Below are 16,778 nucleotides of genomic sequence, written 5' to 3' on the forward strand. Positions count from 1 at the left end.
AACAAGTAATGAGATATATCTCTCATCAATTTGTTTGCTCGTTTAGTGTAGTTAGTTATTCGGTAGCAAGTATCATACTCTTTAGATAATTTTAACTTTTTAGCTATCAATCAAGAACTGGCCTGCTTTATCCCCTGCGTTCTCCTATTCTATTGCTTCATAATCATTGTTGATGGAAATAGCTAATTGGATGCTACACTAAACTCGAGTGAATACTAGTTAAATCCTTTTCCTTGATTCCACACATGGTTTTCAAGATCAAAGGATAAAGAAAAGGTACAAAAGATTTTGTTTTGTTTTGTTTTTTTTATCATTATGTTTTTTCAAACAAAAAATTCAGTTCATGAATAAGGGCCTTCAATATCTTGCCCAATGTTTAGAAGGATAGAACCTAGGGCTGCAAACGAATCGAGTCGCTCGCGAGCGGCTCGAGTCAAGCTCGACTCGAGCTCGATATTGATCGAGCTTGAGTCGAGTTCGAGCTGGTTCGAGTCGAAATCGAGCTCGAACTCGAGCTCAAAATATTAAGCTCGGCTCGCGAGCTCGAGTATATATATATATATATTATTTATTTTTTTTATTTTTTTTATTTTAAGTATATATATATTTTTTTTTATTTTAAATATATATATTTTATATTTTTTAATTTTAATAGTAAAATTACATATATATATCCTTAATATTTTATTATTTATTAAGAAAAAAATATTATTTTATTTATTTTTTAAAAAATAAAATAATTATTTTTTATTTTTTTCGAGCTCGAGTTCGAGTTCAATGAAATAATGTCGAGACTTGGCTCGATTAGGCCAAAACTCGACTGGGTTCAGCTCGATTGTAGCCCTAATATAACCTGCTGCCTTGCCAACCATTGTAATAAAAATCTTCCAACTTCATCTTACCATCAATTTTATAGTAGGATATTAACATGTGCCTTGTTGATCTGTTCTATGATTTTTGAGCAGGTTCGGGGAATTTTTTTATTTTTTCTTTTGGGTGCGATTGATACTATTTATTCTCGTTCTGTCCTCAATTTTTATACTAGTATTTTTTTGGCAATTCCATTAAATTCTGGAGTCAAGTCTAACAGCTACATCATAGCTTATACCTAGATTAGGTTTTTTTTTTTTTTTACTTAACCTCGAAATTGAACAATTATTAAGAGCCTCGTTGCTTGTTATTTTTTAACTTTTTTTTTTAAACAATCATTAAGAGCCTTCTAGTGACTATCCCTTTCACCTTACCATTCAAATCAACCCTTTCCTAGAGTCACTAAAAAAAAAAAAAAACCCTTTCCTAGAGTCTCATTGTTTGCATGGTGAGAACTACCAAAATTTTTTTGAGTCATGAGACAACTATAATTATGCTAATAATCTTTCCAAACGATTGTTTGGATAGTATTAATGTGGAATTCTTTTCGGAGATTCTCTAACCACTTTATTCAACTCTCTTTTTATGTCATTAATATCATATGAGCAAATCCCCCAAATAGAAAAATGTACACTTCTAAATAAAAAAAATCAAATAATCATAAACACACACGGTATCTAACATCCTTTTGCCAAGGAGGCAACTAGACAAGAAGAAAATAGTTTTCCTATTAGTTTGAATTCTAGGAAAATGTGAAAAAATGGAATTTTTTTAAAAAATAATAAAGTTAAGTGTGTGGTATAAAGAAAGGATAACTTTTTTATATGCTATCTGTGCATAATTTTTTTCACACTAACAGGTTTAGATCATGTTAAATAATATGAATTCAAATATGAAATTCAAATCATGCACATATGGTATATATCTAAAATTACTAGTGTAAACAAATCTTAACTGGCATTCGTAGATAGTATTAATTCTTAAACTTTTAAAACTTTAATCTATCTAAATTGCATAGTTAAAAAAATATTGAATGTGTATAATACTGGATATTATATGTATGCATATTATATGAATTATTTTAAAAGTCCATCGCAAAGATATAAATTTGGAAAAACTATGCATAACAAATTTGAACATGAATAGTAATGTACAAATTTATTTGAAGATAATGAAACAAAAAATATCAACTAGAACTCTTATCTTTGTACATGAGATACTAAATTTATTAAAGTTTGTCACTTTATTGTATTAATATAAATTTATTGATATAACGATGCATCATTGCATTTTATGTATAACTCGGATGATATGTCATGATCCTTAGACAAATTGTAAAAATTATTTCAAAAAAATATAATTCATGAAATATAATATAGTGAAAGTTAATTCCATCTCTTATATGGTTATTTAAAAAAATATGAGTATATTTCAAAGCATTTTTTAAAATGTACAAAATACTAAAGTTTTTATTTTTTGAATCATTAGATATCAACTTGTATTATATGAGTATAATAAAAATTTCACTAACTAGGCTAAATAGCATTTTTTTCCACATTTTTAAAAATGATTTAATCACAAGTAATAAGGAACTAGCACAGCATACAAGTTTTAATAAGAAGTAATAATTAAGAAAAGAACACCATTAAGAGCATCATTATCAGTTTATTCAAATTTTGTACAATGTCAAAACTAATACTATTAATAATTAAAAAAATAAAAAAACTAATATCCAAGATTTAATTACTCCTTAGTTAGAAATTACAACCCTTTGAATTTACATTTTGTTATTTTTCATAATAATTAAAGTAGAAAAAATTAATTCATTTCTATGGGTTCAATCCCTGGAATACTTTAGGTTAATTAATATTACGATCGACCCTATGCACTTGCAAAAATTGTTGATCAAAATTACCCCTTGTATAATTTAAAAAAGAACGTCAAATGAATGTGGCGCCAGAAGAAACCATTTCTTGCTCTTGAATTGCTTTATACATTAAGTTATCAAGGATGTACAATGCATAGTTTGGAAACATAAAAAGAATAAAAGAAATCGCATCAACCTTCATATACACCACCACTTGGTCAAGTATTTTTCAACTTGTAAAACTATCAAAAGAAGAGCTCAAAAGTACATCTACCTAATCACCTTCATGTAAAAAAAAGTAGATATCCACAATTACCGAAAAAAAAAACTACTGTAAATCATCTACTTGTCGCATCCTCATTCCTTACTTCATTGTTTAATGCTTAAAGTTGATTTAGTTACGAAGTGTCAAAGCCATGAAGTCACTTGTTCATCATGCATTAGCAAATGATATTTACACTTCAACAATAGTTTCTAACACTCTATTTTCTATATTTTGTTTGATGAAAGAAGGTGAAGCGTCCGACAATTATTTTTAAGTTCAAGTATCTTTGGTCAAAAAAGAAAATATAGATACCTAAGCCCAAAAAAAAGGACGCTCAGGCGGAAGGCAAGTTGAGAAGTTGAATATGTTGTAAATAAGCCCCATAGTTATACAACTTGAGGTGGAATTAACCAATAATGTTTCCTGTGCAATCCAAAATTACATCATATTGAATGATAAAATTTCGATGGCAACAAATTCATAAATTACTTTTATTTGATTAACAAAATGAGTGCCAAAAAAAAGAAAAAGAGGAAAAGAAAATAGACTTATAACGAATTAAAACAAAGGCCTTCCATCATGTGGATTCAAGTTAATTCCAAATTTAAATCCAACAGAATTGGTAACCCCAAAAGGCAATAGCAAAGAAACAATTAAAGGCTAATATAAAATTAGAACAAATAAAATGACTTACATTCTGTAAATAGGCAAAAAAAAAAAAAGTCATTGGAATAAAAGCAAAATGATAAACAGAAAGGCAAAAAGATTTAAATCAATTTGAAAACGTGCAAAAAGAAAAACAAAAACAAAGAGTATTAGATCTAACGTGATAAAAGAGCTAAAGGAAAAAAAAGATAGAAGTTAATTTATTTTGACAAGTCTAACAACACAATTTATAATCCCCTCAATTTTATAACTTTCTCCCATTGGAGTAGTTACTTTAACTTTATTTTTGAGAATTTGTTTGAGATGTTTAAAATTTATTTAGAATGTTATTATGTGCTACAGTTAAATTTATGGCCCCAATCCATCATTTTGGACTCTACAGAGGGGAGATAATTAGGATCCTTTATAGTGTTGTGGGGTTAAGCGTGAAATTTGAAAGCTCGATACAAATGGAAGTCTCAGCTGTTTGTTTGCACTTTGGACCTCCTTCACACAGACTTGCCAAGTTGTGGTTGGCAAGTGAGCAATTCTCATTATCATAATTCATCCTATTATCATTTAATTTTTACAGGTCCAGGCTGCTAGAGACAAATAAATATAATATGACTGAGAATTAAAAGGGGAAATATCCTACAGCACTAAATTATTGATATCATATACTTTTTTTTGTCACTAAACTATTTGCCTTTTCAGATCACATTCTCAACTTGATGACAGTGTTTTTTTTTTTTTGACAATTTCATTTTTTGATTCGACTCAGAGGGCTATATACACGACTTATACTTAAGTTTAGGTCATCTTCTTTTGACTTAACCTCAAAACTAAGAGCCACGTAAACGTGAGAACTACTAAATTTTCTTCTTTTCCTAAATAGGTTGGTTGAGTCATGACACAACAATAGATTTCTTTTCCTAAACGTGTGTATGATTTAAGAATAAATTATTTTTTTATAAAATTTTCTTTATTGGATTGATAGTTATCTTGGTAGTCATGCCTATTGGTAGTTGCAGTGAAAATTATGTTGGTTATTTGTCATTGGATTAGTGAGGATAAAGTTTAGTTTTATGATGATAAAAATAGAAGTTTAAAAAGTGGCCAAAGATGTTTATCTCAATCCCTACCTCTTACTCTATACATAGTATAGATGATCTTCCTGCCTATTGCGCATCGTTGATGAACATTTATTGGATGGAAAATATTTAGAAATTTTTCTTTTTGGAGATCCTCTAAACATGTTTCTCTACTGTCTTTTATATTTTTAGCAATATTTTTTCTTTATGAATATCATATCAGAAAATAATTACAACAAAAAGCAAACTGTTTCAAATAATCTTCATTCCTAGTGTGGACTCAAACCAACAGCTTTCACCAGGGAGGCAATTGGTCAAGAAGAAAAAAATTTTCCTATTTAGCCCGATTTCTAGGAGAGAGTGAAAGATAGAAACATAAGAATTAGAATGATACTGGATGTGTGCATTAAAAACTTGCAACTGATGCAAAATACTAAAAATTTCAACCGGTGATTGTTGACAGTGCTAGTACTTCAACTATTAAGAATTTATACCTCTCTAGATAGTGCTCTTTGTCCAATCATTTTTGGATTTAATTGGTCAGATTTGACAAGGAACTAATGAAGTACAAACGTAGCAAGGAGCATACATGTAAGACTGCCATTAGCATTAAATTTACATTTTATACAATGTTACAACGTAAAATAAGTATCTAAATCATCTAAAGCACAATATTACAACTGAACTGTGATTTGGTAAATTTGATGGTATAATTAAACCAAACTTCGTAATTGTTTTCTATTTCTAAATTAGAAGTTCAAATATAGTTCAATTTTAATAGTTTATTTAGTTAAGGTATAGAGTAATTATTTAGTTGTTTCTTGTCATAATAGTTTCCTAATTTCAACTCTTGCATGCTACTATATGAAGTGTCTAATTATTGTTTTCAGCTGAGAAGGGTGAGGAAAATTATGAAAGAATAGTGAGATTTTTGGTATTTGTAAAGATAAATCTATCTAGAGTTTATGCTAGTCTCAAAATCAGAATTAGATGTGTTTTATATGTTTGTGATTATTAAACTTCTCTTCGCCTACATTTTCTATGTCAAAAAATATGCTTCCACTATAAGATTTTTTTCTTTTCTTTTCTTTTTGTGCTAACAGAATTTAGTAAGGAAAAAAAATCCATAGATTTAATTACTCCTAAACTCAAAATTCAAATGTAAGAATTTAGTGAGAGTTTTGGTATTTGTAAAGACAATTCTATCTAGAGTTTATGCTGGTCACAATATGAGAATTGGAGGTACTTTATGTGTTTGTGGTTATTAATTTTCTCTTCTCCTACATTTCTTATATGTGTCAAACATGCGTCTGCTATTTGATTTTTTGCTTTTTTTTTTTTTTGTGCTAACAGAATTTAGCAAGTAAAAAACAAAATCCATAGATTTAATTACTCCTAAACTCAAAATTACGAAAATCTAAGAAACTTTACTTAGGAAATAGCAGGTGGCGTTCCATTTACTGCCTTCTCTTCAATTACACATGGGCAGTTGAGCTGCCCCCTGCAACTAATATTTATGGTCCTTTGTAATTCACTGGCCTCGAGCCCCTCCGGAATTTAGTAAGAATATTAACTACTCTAGTCTTGAAGAAAACCTGGCCAACTAGCCTGCGATTCATCTTCCCATTTCCAGTCTTGCCGGAAAAAATACTAAGGAATCAGAAGGCATCTATCTATACATGGAAACCAACCAAAGATGCAACAAGAGATCATACCACCAGACCCTCAATCATCAGGCCAAGAAGTCTCCACATTTCTTCAAAGTTGTGTTTTCTCCTGTGGACCAAGGCATAGTAAGTAGCTATTGCTGGTCTAATAGTACCAAGTATTACCAAATATTAGCACACTATAATCTTTTACTGATATTAACTTGTAATAATTTCTGTTGCTGATGATTGGGAATATTAGAAAATTCCAACTGCATTTATGAGAAAATATGGAGATAGTTTGGAGAAGGTTGTGTGGTTGAAGGTTCCTAATGGAGCTTCATGGCCAGTAGACTTGCTTCAGACTGATGCCGGGACTTGGCTGGATAAAGGGTGGAAGGATTTTGCAGAGTATTATTCCATTGAGCAATGCTATTTCGTGGTGTTCAGATACGATGAGAAATCCCTCTTCAATGTTATAATATTCGATCTAACTGCTTCAGAAATTGAGTATCCTTTAGAAGCCACTCAGGACAGCGGAGTTATACTCGGTAATGAGGACCGGCTGCCAAGGAGGAGGACAACAAGCCCAATGCGGAATTCAGATGAAATGGAAAAAGCATCTGATGATGATTCCATTGAAATCTTGGAGGAGATTCCAGCTGCAGCATGCCATGCCAAACAGGGGGGAAGGTCAGCTCAGATTGGTGAAGAAAAAGCTTCTGCTTGCATAAACAAGGAGAATGTTGAAAAGTTGGATGCAAATGTCAATCCATCTCAGAGAGTCACCACAAGTAAACTACTTTTTTCATTGTACTTTCCTAATGATATACTAATGATCTAGTTTGATTAATGTTGATGTCAATGTTAATTAGCTTGATTTGTCTGCAGAAGAAAGCTTTAAAACAACGCTCAGTACTCAGTCTTCCAATCCCAAAATTAAAACAGTGATTGACAAAGACAAGTTTTCGTCATACCAAAGAGCAGAGGCTTTCACATCTGAGAATCCCTTCTTCATTCGTTTCATGCAACCATCCTATGTTACTAGCAGATGCGCTTTGGTAATTTAGCGAGCTATCATGCTTTAGCTCCTCTAGTAATCTCCCTAATGGCTTGCCGCATTTAGCGGATGCTACTATTGACCTACGTTTCTCTGTTTTGCAGAACCTTCGACTGAGCTTTGCCTTGGAGCATCTGACCAAAGACAACCACTGCAATTTGGACCTTCGTGTCTCAGAGGGGACAAAAACATGGCCTGTCCTGTGTTTTCTTTATACAACAAATGCAAAAATTACACATGGTTGGGAGAAGTTTGTGCTGGATAACAACCTAGTGGTTGGAGATGTTTGTGTATTCGAACTGATCAGGGGCTCTCGAACTTTCATCATCACTATATACAGAAGAAATTGAAAAGCATGCATCTAAGTTGTCTGATTCTACTCGGGTAAATGGCAATGTTTTGTGGCTGGATTTGTTTTGAGTACTACTAGTATCTTTAGGACTATAACTACCAGCAGAAATTATTTTTTAGTGCCAAAATTAGTAGTACTAGATCCAGCAGTGGCCATGTTATATTGCTTTAGTTTTTTATTTGGTTGATGCCATAGCTGAAAGCAAATTTCTTGTTGAATGTTTGTAATCAAGTGACAGATGCTTTTGTATCAACATTTTCCAGATGCAAAAAATGTCTCTTCTAGTTTGATAGTACAATGATGTTCTAGTAAGAGTGGAAATCAAAGGTGTAAAACTAGATTGATAGAAAAATGTGATAATGTATCCTTTAAGGTATTCTGTGTACTGCTCCATTAAGATTCATTCAAAGGAAAAACTAGTTAAGAAATCATTTTAACATTTTAGTGCAGATTGGAAGAATTTAGGACAACCCTTTTAACTCTATTTGCTTTACTGCAAGGGCTTAACACATTCAAGAAGATAATTGCAGTGTTGTATTTCTCTAGCTTTAACTTGTCGATTATAAAATTAAGCCCGTTAGGGGATACAATTAATCCCGGTATGGTCATCTATATTGTATGGTTAACTCTATTTGCCACAGGGAATTTTCCCTTCACAATCTTGAGCCACACAGTCTTCTACTTATCCGGTGCAAGGGACCAAAGATGGTAACTTCCATTGACGATTAGGAGAAAATGCTACTGGTGCAAAAAATATGCACTTTCTTTTTTTCTTTTTTGGTAAGTGGGAGGTCTAAATATGCACTTAATCACCAGTGACTAATCTGTTACAGATTTACTATTAATTTAAGGACCTACTATCCTTTGAACAAATCGAAAATTTGATGGACAGAGATTTTTTGAATTTTATCTGGTTAGTGACCACATAGTTGTCGTGATTACTTTGCTAATTACTGTTTGGATTAATTATAATTTATCCCCTAAACGCATGTTCTAATTCTCAAGTTTACCTCTTAACCTTTTGTTTGTGTCACTTAATTTTCTTCAAGACAAAACTCCTCTCTATTATGCTGATTTTATTTTTCTTTTTTCTTCTCTCTCTTTGTTTTCCAAATTATTTTCTTCTTCTAAAATATTATTTTTGGGCAACTAAAATATTTCTGTAATGAAAGATTTAGGATGTCCATCCTCTAATTTACAAAATTAAAGAAATAATATATTTTTCCTTATAATTTATTAATTATAAATCAACCTCATCCATTCTCCAATTTAAGAAATTAAAGAAAGTCATGTTTTATTTCCTCATTTTCCTATCCTACAAGCTTAATCACAAATTAAGTTGGGTGAATCCTATGCGTTTGGAGACAAATTGAACAGGTGCGATGATCTAATGATTCAATGCTCAATTAACAAGAAAAAAAAAATCACAATTCCCAAGAGTTGCAATTGTAAATATGTTATTTCTAAATTTGGACATTATAGTCTAAAGGCCTGTCAACGGGTCGGGTCTAGACCCGGATCCGGACCGAATCCGTGAAATTATTGCGGGTATGGGTAGGGATTTAATTCCGTTTCCCGGATCCGGATCCGTTTTATCGAACAAAAAAACGGGTCGGATACGGAATATAGTATTCCGACCCGTATTAGACCCGGATCCGGATATAAATGAATTAATAATTTAAAAAATATATATTTATCAATATAATTTGATTAGAGTGATGTATTTGAGTAAAGTCAATTTGATTTCTTTTCTTATTTGGTTTTTTCTTTGCATTAGTTAGAAATTAGTTTACAAATATATTTTTTTCTCATTTTTATTAGAAATTATAAATTTTGTTAAATTTGTTCGGGTAGACCCGACCCGAATCCGAGACCCGCCGGATTCGGATCCGGAACATAGAATAAAAGACCCGTCGGGTAAACGGGTCGGATCCGGGTCCAGTATAGTAATTCGGGTCCGGATCCGGAATAATGAATTCCGGCCCGGACCCGGCCCGTTGACAGCCCTTATTAGTCTTGTAGTAACATGAATAAAAAAGATAAATCTATAAGTATTTATCTGAGAAGGTTCAAACAATAATTTTGCTTCTACAAGTTGGCAAATGAACCATGAAGGTTGCATTAATTGAAAAGCCAGAGCATGAAATATGTAGTTATTGATTTTCACTTGTTAATGCTCAATAAGTAAATTGAAGAAATTTAAAGACATATTTGATATCAATCTTTTATAAGTTTTTTTTTTTTTGAAATCCAAAAAAGTTCAAACCTAGAGAAAAAATTGCCCCTTATATGATTTAAATTCTAAAAAAAAAGTCTAATGAATCCAGTGCCAGAAGAAACTTTTTCTTACTCTTGAATAGCTTAATACATCATGTTATCAAGGATGTGCAAAATTTGGAAACATAAAAAGAATAAAAAGAAGCATTGCATCAACCTTCATATACAGCACCACCTGGTTAAGTATTTTCAACTTGTATAACTATCAAAAGACGAACTAAAAATTGCATCCAGTTAATCATCTACTTGTAAAAAAATAGATATCCTCCAAAAAAAAATGAAAAACTACTGTAAATCACCTACTTGTGGTTCTTGTGCAATCCAAAATTACATCATATTGAATGATAAAATTTCAATGGCAACAAATTCATAAATTACTTTTATTTGATTAAAAAGATGTAGTGCCAAAAAAGAAAAGAGGAAAAGAAATAGACTTATAAGGAATTAAAAAAATGGTCTTCCCATCATGTGAATTCGAGTAAATTCCAAATTCAAATCCGTCGGAATTGTTAATTCCAACATACAGTAGCGTAGAAACAATTAAAGGCTAATGTTAAAGTAGATCAAATGAAATGACTTATGTTCAATAAATTAAAAGAAAAAAAACCATTGGAGTAAAAGCAAAAGGATAAAGAGGGAGGCAAAAAGATTTAAATCATTTTGAAAATGTACTAAGAGAAAAATGAAAACAAAGAGTATTAGATTTAATGTGATAAAAGAGCTAAAGGAAACAAAAGACAGAGGTTAACTTATTCTGAGAAGTCAAACCACCCAATTTATAATCCCCTAAATTTCATGACTTTCTTCCATTGGTGGAATAACTTTAAATTTATTTTTGGGAATTTATTTAAGATGTTTAAAATTTGTTTAGGACGTTATTATGTGCTCACCAATTTATCATTTTGGACTCTATTGCGGAGAAAATTCGGATCCTAAAAAGTGTTGTGGGGTTAAGTGAAAAATTTGAAAGCCTGATATAAATGGAAGCTTCAGCCGTATGTTTGCACTTTCCACGTCCGAATTACCAAGTTGCACTTGGCAATTGAGCAATTCTCATTATCTTAATTTATCCTACTATCACTTAATAATTATAGGTCCACGCTGCTGGAAACAAATATGTAAGGACCCGAAATTTTCTTATTTTTATTTTATTTTTTTGGCTTAATTAATTATTTACTCACCCGTTTTCTCTGAATAATTTATTTCAACCATTTTAAACTTATTTACATGAAACTATAGCTTACATGTATTTTTAAAATGATTTGTTACAAAAATTAATTTTTGGTAAGCTCGTTTAGTGAGAATAGTGAATACGCGTTTGGAGACAATAATCGAATCGAGAACACAATAAGCTTGGAAAATTGGAGACTTGTACATTAGTCTTGAAATGGGTATTTTTATGTTTAAGTGCTCAAGTGTTAGTTAGTTATATTATCGTTATAAGAATTTATTAGAAATTCCACTTTATCGCGCACAAATCGGAAGTACATGTTTTTACGCGTGCGATTAATTGAGGGACTTTAGACCCTTATTTTTAGACCCTTAAGAGTGAATAATAATAGTATGAATGAAAGTGCATTAGAAGTTTAGTGCACTAGTGAAATAAACTTGAGCGGAATCGAGCACAAGACGCGCGCGTACACGCGGGAAAGAGAGTTGACTTTTGAACCAATTTAGAGCCACACATTTTAGCTTCTCTTGGAAGCTTCATTTGCAGCCAAAACCTCTCTCTCTCTTGCTCCAAACAGCCGGCCATCAAGGAAGGAAAGGAACCAAAGAGCTCTTCAAATTCCTACTTCATTCCTTGCTCAAACCAACTCAAATTCACACTACACTTTGCTAACCACTTGGAGATCACCTCAAGCTAGGAAAAGGGGGCTTGCTCTCACGGTTTTCCTTGAGCTAAAAGGACCGAAATTTCTGCCTTAATCATCTAAGAAAGTAAGTGACGATCAACCTTGCAAATCTTAACTTATGGAAGTTGTTTAGCATTTATGAGTTCATAATTTCTTATGGGTAACTTTGTTTGGTTATAAATCTTGTGAGTGGGCTCTATGAAATCTCACATTGGACTTGATGGACTGATTTGATGAGATTTGATGTTGTTTATGTTGGATTAGTGTTTAATCTAGTGGAAATGAGTTGTATTGTTGAAGAAAGTTCAAAGGAGGTGAAGAGGAAAATTTTACCCGTTCTGCCCTTGTCATTGCTGTGACCCTTAGTGCATTTTTTTGTGGTTCAAATGACTGGATTTTGATGTAAATGTGTAATATAGGTTGTGTAGAAAGTTTCATCAAAAAATTACGTGATTTGGATGGGTAAATGTTGAGATTTCGGAAATTTACCAAAACTAGAATTTTTCCCGTATTGCACTAGCAGTATTTTTCAAACAGCTATAACTTTTTGCTCCGACGTCGAAATCGAGTGCCGTTTGTGGTACTGGAAACTAGACATTCCCAGCTTTCCAACGGTATGAAATTCACGTCCTGATTCCACTTGAGTAATCCATACCAATCGTTTGAACGTGACTGTCCCGTTTCGCTAATTCACTGGAAGCTCTGTTTTGAGCAGCAAATTGATGCTCAAATGTGAGCTAGTTGTGGACAGATTTTGAGAACGATTTCTTCTGATAAATTGTAGTCTTATGAATATAGTTTTCAACGTCACTGACCACGCTCAATTCCGAGTTGAATTGAGTGAATTATGGCCAAATTACAGACCTGCATCATTGCTTGAAAACCCTCATTTTGGACTGATCAATGGCCTATCTTGTTTGGGACTTGTTATTTTGAAAATTTTGGTGTCAATCACTTACCAAATGTATATTAGATGTTTCTCAGACTTTTGTTTCATAAATGGACCAGATTTGAATCGTTTTCATTAGGCAAAATGTTTGAAAGGAAGAAGGAAGCAAATGACAGATTGGTCTTGGGAATTTCTTGAACCTTGGTAGTTTAGTTCACTACCTTCCCGTGTGAATTTTCAAATGAAATTTGGTAGAGGAGTAGTTCTCATATGGAAGTTAAATTGTACCAATTTTGATGTCAATCTAAGACCATTTTGATATACAAATGATGTCCCAAAATTGCTCTTCGAATCTGGAAAATTTTTCCTTTTCTCTTGGCCGAATGGTCAAATCTAATTTGGGAAGCTATATTTTGAAAACCTTGATGTCAATTACTTCTAAATTGCTTATTGGATGTTTATGGAATATTAGTTTCAATATTTGAATTAATTGAAGTTGATTGTGTGGAACAAAGCTTTTAAAAAGGAAAATTGAAGTACAAGGCAGAATTGCCTTGGAAATTCTTGGAACTTTAGTGGCTTTGTTAATTGACTTCCCGAACGAATTTTTATATAAAATTCGACAGAGGAATAGCCCTTATATGGTAGAGTAATACTGCCAAATTTTGTGCCATTCCGAGTCTATTTCAATGTCCAACTGAAGTCCCAAAGTTCATGTTTCAAATCTGGAAATTCTTGATCAATGAGGAATTTTTAGCCAACTTTGAGCTGCTATATCTTGGCGCTCAAAACTTCAAAACTTCAATTCTTGTTTCGTTTGTTTTGTTTTAAACTTTGATTGCAACTCTAATTGAGTTCCAAATTTTGGAGGCTAGTTCGCATTGTGTGAATTTTTCCGAATTTCCAAAATTTGCCAAAAACCAACCCGAATCTGTCTTGGGAGTCCAAGTCAGCCACTTTAAGCCAAAATTTGAGTGTCTTCCATTTTGAATCTTAGAAAAGTGTCTTCTAGAAACTTTTAGTACTTCGGAACTAGTTTCCAACGGTACCAATTTTTCCATTTTTGGACCTACTGAATGCAAGATATTATTTTTCTAAGTTTGACACACAAAGCTGAATTTTGCCAATTTCTTAGAAAATGCAATTTCGGAACCTTGACTTTTTTTCTCGATATAGATTGAAAGTTTTGAACTTGATTTCATGGACGATGTTAGACTCTCTTCGAACTTTAAAACTCCACTCTTGAATCTCGAGTAGAGAGAATTGAAGTTTTCTTTTAAAACTTTGATTTAGTATAATTGAGTGTGCATCCTTCTTGGTAAATGCATGATTTTAAGTAAAGTTAATTATTACTTGCTCAGGCGCTCAAGGGGACCTTTAAGAGGAACTCGAAGCGGACGCCTAAACACTTGTTTGAGCACTTACTCACTTGTTTTGAATAGGTGAGTGTTCCATATAGGAGTACGTGATTTGAATAGTTTTATGACATGTTTGCTCCATGGTCATTATGTATTTAATTGTTAAGTACTATCGATAATTGCTCCTATGGGCTTTTCCATCATTTTGAGTCGAGTATGTGTATTACCGCACTCGTTTTCACTTAAATAAAATATACTTGAATTACTCGATATGAAATACTTGAAATGCATATTTACATGAAGCGTTTCAATGATTGATTATGCTATGGCTGCATAAGTCGATTGGAGTGAATCTCCTCGACTCTTAAATGGTAAAAGTAGGGAATGGCCAATGGGCGACCTACGAAAATGATGAATTCTTACCGTTAACCGAGATGATTTACCGTTTACCATTTACTGATTTACTTGATTATCTGCTTACTTGATTACTTGACTACTTGATTACTTGATTATCGTAAATTACATGTTCATATAAAATTGACCACCGTTTTAAGGCGAGTGTGTACTTTATCTCACTCGACCTACTAAAAGGATAAATTTTTACCGTTCACCAATTTACTTGATTACTTGTGCATGTTGTAAGATCTAAGTTGAACTGGGTCCTGCCCTTGGTTACTGACTTACTCGAGCCAGGACTAAACTCGGTCGGGTAGGTTGGAACCCTGGAACACCGTTTCGGTATACTCGAGTACTACCACTGGAGGGATAAGGTGATGGCCAGACAACCGAGGGGATCACTGGAGTTATAAGGTGAAGTTAACCGAAATGGTTCCACTGGAACACCGTATCCTTCAATGTGTGTTTATTTTTGCATACTGATAACTGTATCATGCTAATGTGCCAAGGTGCAACCTTGAACCATGCTTATGTTATACTCAGATTACTCGTACAATGATAACTATCTCACGTTAATGTGCCAATGGGCAACCTTGATTTAAGCTCATGTTAACTATCTCATGTTATCTATCTCATGTGTTAAGCTCAAATTACTTGATTTATTATAACTGCTAGAGTGTCTTGGAACCTCACTGGGCTGTGTAGCTTATTCCACGTTTTTGTTTTCCTTAACAGGGTTCGAGACTAAGAGTGCTCGTGAATAGTGCTAGATTGTTTTCTTTTGGGGAAAACTTTAAGTTGTATTACAGCAGATGGCTGTAGTAAATATTCTTTTGGGTTGTATTAAGCTTGAGAAATGACTATTTGTAAGTATGAAGTGTTTTGGAGTACTTTGAATATATATTGAAGTTATTCGCAGTATTTCAAACTTTTGAATTGTGGATTGTAGTAAGTCCTGGCGAGAGTTGAGCAGGCGTCCCGCGGATACCCTTTGGTTCGCCTTAGGGAGAAGTGGGGGCGTCACAAAATAAATATAATATAGCTGAAAATTAAAAGGAGAAATATCCTTGATGGGCACTAAATTATTGATGTCATACTTGTTCCGTCCAACTTTGATAGTCTTGGTCTTTTCGCACATTAGTTTAAGAAGAATTAGTTATCATTATTGAAAAATTAAATCTAGTCTAATTTTTTTTAAAATACCCTTACATTAATATTAGAAATATCACCAATCACTATAGTTTTACATTAATTACAATAACAATAATGATGGTATATTGCACCATTCATGACATATATCAAAGTAATTATTAGTAGAAAAATTGACTATATCAAATAAGGTAGACTATATTTTCGAGTAACGAAGCATATTAAAGGGCAAATCGTTCAAAATGTCCCTTATATTTTGTAAAATGATTTTTTTCATCTTTCACTATTAAAAGTATAATTTTACGTCCCTTACAAATTTACATCGGTCAAATTTGGTCCCTATTTAGGTTTTCGACTAATTTTTTGTCAAAATTCACCATATGCCTAGCACCTGATCATTTTTTAGAAGCAAAATTGTCAAATTAAATTTGCACAATCCAATTCATAGTCCCTCACATTACACAAAATGAATTGTTTCATTCCTTACTTTTCACAAATTAAATTTTTCATCCCACACAATTCATAAAATGAATTTTTTCATCTCTCATCGACAATGTGTAAGAATAGTTTTTATTTAAACTCATATATATCTGTTTGATTTCACCTAAACAGTATGAATGACATATAATATATCTCTATTTGATTTCATCTAAACAAGCTACCTGTAGTTGTGCAGACGCCATTTAATAAATATATGCAGGGGTTTAAAACTAACAATTTTGTTTTAATAGATATATACAAGGGTTTAAAATAATTTTGTTTTAAAACTAACAAATATTTGTGGCCTGTTCTCTTTTAGTAATAATTCATTTATCGAGTTGTATAATAAGGCCATATAATTAACGGGTCATAATTCAAATTCTATAGTCATGCTAATAAATTACATTTTAAATCTGAAATTTCTACTCACCACCTTTAATACCAACAATTAAATTACTTATCTTGTGATTGTCTTAAAATTTGAAAATTCCAATCACTTACTTCTTTTTGTCATAACTTTTCTTTTTTATTTTTTTATCCAAGTTTAATTCGATATAAACGCCAGGTAAAATCAAAT

At 32.2% G+C, this 16,778-nt stretch overlaps 1 protein-coding gene across 1 annotated transcript; it reads left to right on the forward strand.

Annotated features, from left to right (window-relative positions):
• The first annotated feature begins 6,417 nt into the window (after window positions 1-6,417).
• On the forward strand, window positions 6,418-7,794 carry LOC113777302 (B3 domain-containing transcription factor VRN1-like). Its single transcript, XM_027322336.1, has 4 exons — window positions 6,418-6,531; window positions 6,647-7,178; window positions 7,276-7,445; window positions 7,549-7,794. The coding sequence occupies exons 1-4, from the start codon at window positions 6,418-6,420 to the stop codon at window positions 7,792-7,794; spliced, it is 1,062 nt and encodes a 353-aa protein (XP_027178137.1).
• Window positions 7,795-16,778: the final 8,984 nt, after the last annotated feature.

This window comes from Coffea eugenioides, chromosome 7 (assembly GCF_003713205.1).
Source record: "Coffea eugenioides isolate CCC68of chromosome 7, Ceug_1.0, whole genome shotgun sequence".
Lineage (NCBI taxonomy): Eukaryota > Viridiplantae > Streptophyta > Magnoliopsida > Gentianales > Rubiaceae > Coffea > Coffea eugenioides.

Bases quoted from the DNA above. Each gene is read 5' to 3' on its own strand.
- LOC113777302 (XM_027322336.1), top strand. From the start codon at position 6,418: ATGGAAACCAACCAAAGATGCAACAAGAGATCATACCACCAGACCCTC. The intron at 7,179-7,275 runs GTAAACTACTTT...ATTTGTCTGCAG, and splicing joins ATCTCAGAGAGTCACCACAA to AAGAAAGCTTTAAAACAACG. The intron at 7,446-7,548 runs GTAATTTAGCGA...TCTGTTTTGCAG, and splicing joins TTACTAGCAGATGCGCTTTG to AACCTTCGACTGAGCTTTGC.